The following is a 1853-nucleotide window of genomic DNA, read 5'->3' as shown; positions in this document are numbered from 1 at the left end:
CAACGATTAACGACGGTTGAAAATAATGAACTCTAAAGTGTTAATAACGATCACGCTGACGATCGATGAGTGTATTGCTACCAGGTCAATCTGGAAAGGAATAAAGATTTATTAAAAAAAAAAGAAAAAATCTGGTAAGGAAGTTCAGTGTCAGCTCCCGGACGGAACAATCTCGCGTGACCATGTTTCACCCGGACTTGTTCCGTTTTCCGCCAAGATGGCGACTTACGCTCGAACCGTATGGAAAGGTCAGCTATATTTTGCCTTTGCTTCCTTTTTTTTTTTTTACAATCTCCATATTATTACTAGTGCTACAGATTAATTGAATGAATCCTTGTCATATAGATTTGAAAAAAAAGAGTCCATGACTCAAAGCTTTATAAAATAGACCACACCGGTGACATCTGCTGGTTAGCGAGATTCATAGCTGATTACATTGAATCCTTACATTATACCGAAACAGTCTTATGCTAGTGTCTGTCTAATGATCGCCATGTACATATGTAAGTGTTGCAGGATTTTGACACTGTATCACAAAAAGATTAGATGTCCTGTTACCCATTAAATCTGAATAAACATGATTTGGATCTGACACAGGTGCACTGTGACTCTCATTGTTTGCCCCCCGTTGTAGGATGTCAGCGGCAGCTCCGAAGCGGTGGCGTTTCCTCCTTCCCTACTTTTCCTTCCAACAATGTTCACGTTCGAGCTTTTGCTGCCGTCAAGTGAGTTCTCGGTCAGCCATTTTGTCCACTTTTACCCCGTTATGAAAAAGGAACAGCGAACACTCAAGTGTTCAACCACACCGTTTAATTTTCACACACAAGTCAATTTGTTTTATGCCAACCAATAACACAAACCACCAACAATATTCTGTCGGAAGTTGGCCTTCATGTTATGGTAATTCAAAACCAGCGAATCACACACGTGTAAGCAACAGGAAAACCTCCATAAAAGGCAATCGCTTAAAAAAATAAATAAAAAAATGTGCACACTGTATTTGTGCTCTCAGGACGTTGAAAAAGGGGAAGAAGGCAGAGGCGGCTGCGCCCGAGGTGAAGAAAGAAAAGAGGGTGGTGAATGACACGAACCGACACAAGCCCTTCGGGAAGACGGCGTGGGCGCCCGTGGATGACGTCTACGTGCTGAGGCACTACCCCAGGACCATCTATAGCGCCGTTGACGCCGTCGAACTGCTCAAGAGCTTTCAGGGTTTGGACTTCACGCCGCATGACCAGCCTGTGTATGTGGACCTCAAGCTGGACATGAAACTGGAGAAGAAGGTGAGCGGGGCTCCAAGTTCGGCAAATTGTTCCTGTTCTCCACAAATGCATAAAAGTCCTCCAAAGTTGCATTTCCACCTCAAGTTCAAGAGCTTTTACTTCCCCCTACCTCTGTCTGCATTTCCTGCAACGAAAAGGTTCCAAACCATAATGTCCTACCCCAAAGGTTCCTGGAACTGCCAAGTATCTCCTCGCGGGGTCTTCTGCCCAAGTAGACCAGCCCACTTTTCAATGCCACATTTCCACCTAAAGTTCTGGGAACTTTCACGGCTTGGTTTTTTTTTTTTTTTTTTTTTTTGGTTAAAAACGCCTTACCATACATCGTCGTTTTTTTTTCGGCTAAAAACGCCTTATTATACATGGTCGTTTTTTTCGACCAAAAACCGCATACTATATATACATGGTCGCCTTTTTCGGCTAAAATCGCCTTACGATACATGGTCGTTTTTTTCGGCCAAAAACGGCATACTATACATGGTCGTTTTTTTCCGCCAAAAACGGCATACTATATACATGGTCGTTTTTTTCAGCCAAAAACTGCATACAATACATGGTCGTTTTTTTCGGCCA

General features: G+C 43.1%; 1 protein-coding gene across 1 annotated transcript in view; it reads left to right on the top strand.

The window, feature by feature from the left end:
• Nucleotides 1-154: 154 nt before the first annotated feature.
• The window catches only part of LOC109512088 (39S ribosomal protein L1, mitochondrial-like), a 4878-nt gene continuing 3179 nt past the window's right edge, over nucleotides 155-1853 (top strand). The window contains exons 1-3 of the mRNA XM_019863967.1: nucleotides 155-250; nucleotides 628-725; nucleotides 1013-1283. Of these exons, the coding sequence (XP_019719526.1) occupies nucleotides 218-250; nucleotides 628-725; nucleotides 1013-1283 (402 nt within the window). The 5' untranslated portion in view covers nucleotides 155-217. The remainder of the gene's footprint in view (nucleotides 251-627; nucleotides 726-1012; nucleotides 1284-1853) is intronic.

The sequence above is a fragment of the Hippocampus comes genome, unplaced genomic scaffold (genome assembly GCF_001891065.2).
Source record: "Hippocampus comes isolate QL1 unplaced genomic scaffold, H_comes_QL1_v1.1 scaffold1397, whole genome shotgun sequence".
NCBI classification, from domain to species: Eukaryota; Metazoa; Chordata; class Actinopteri; order Syngnathiformes; family Syngnathidae; genus Hippocampus; species Hippocampus comes.
Note: the sequence above shows the minus strand (reverse complement) of the source record. Positions and strands in the feature narration are given on the sequence as shown.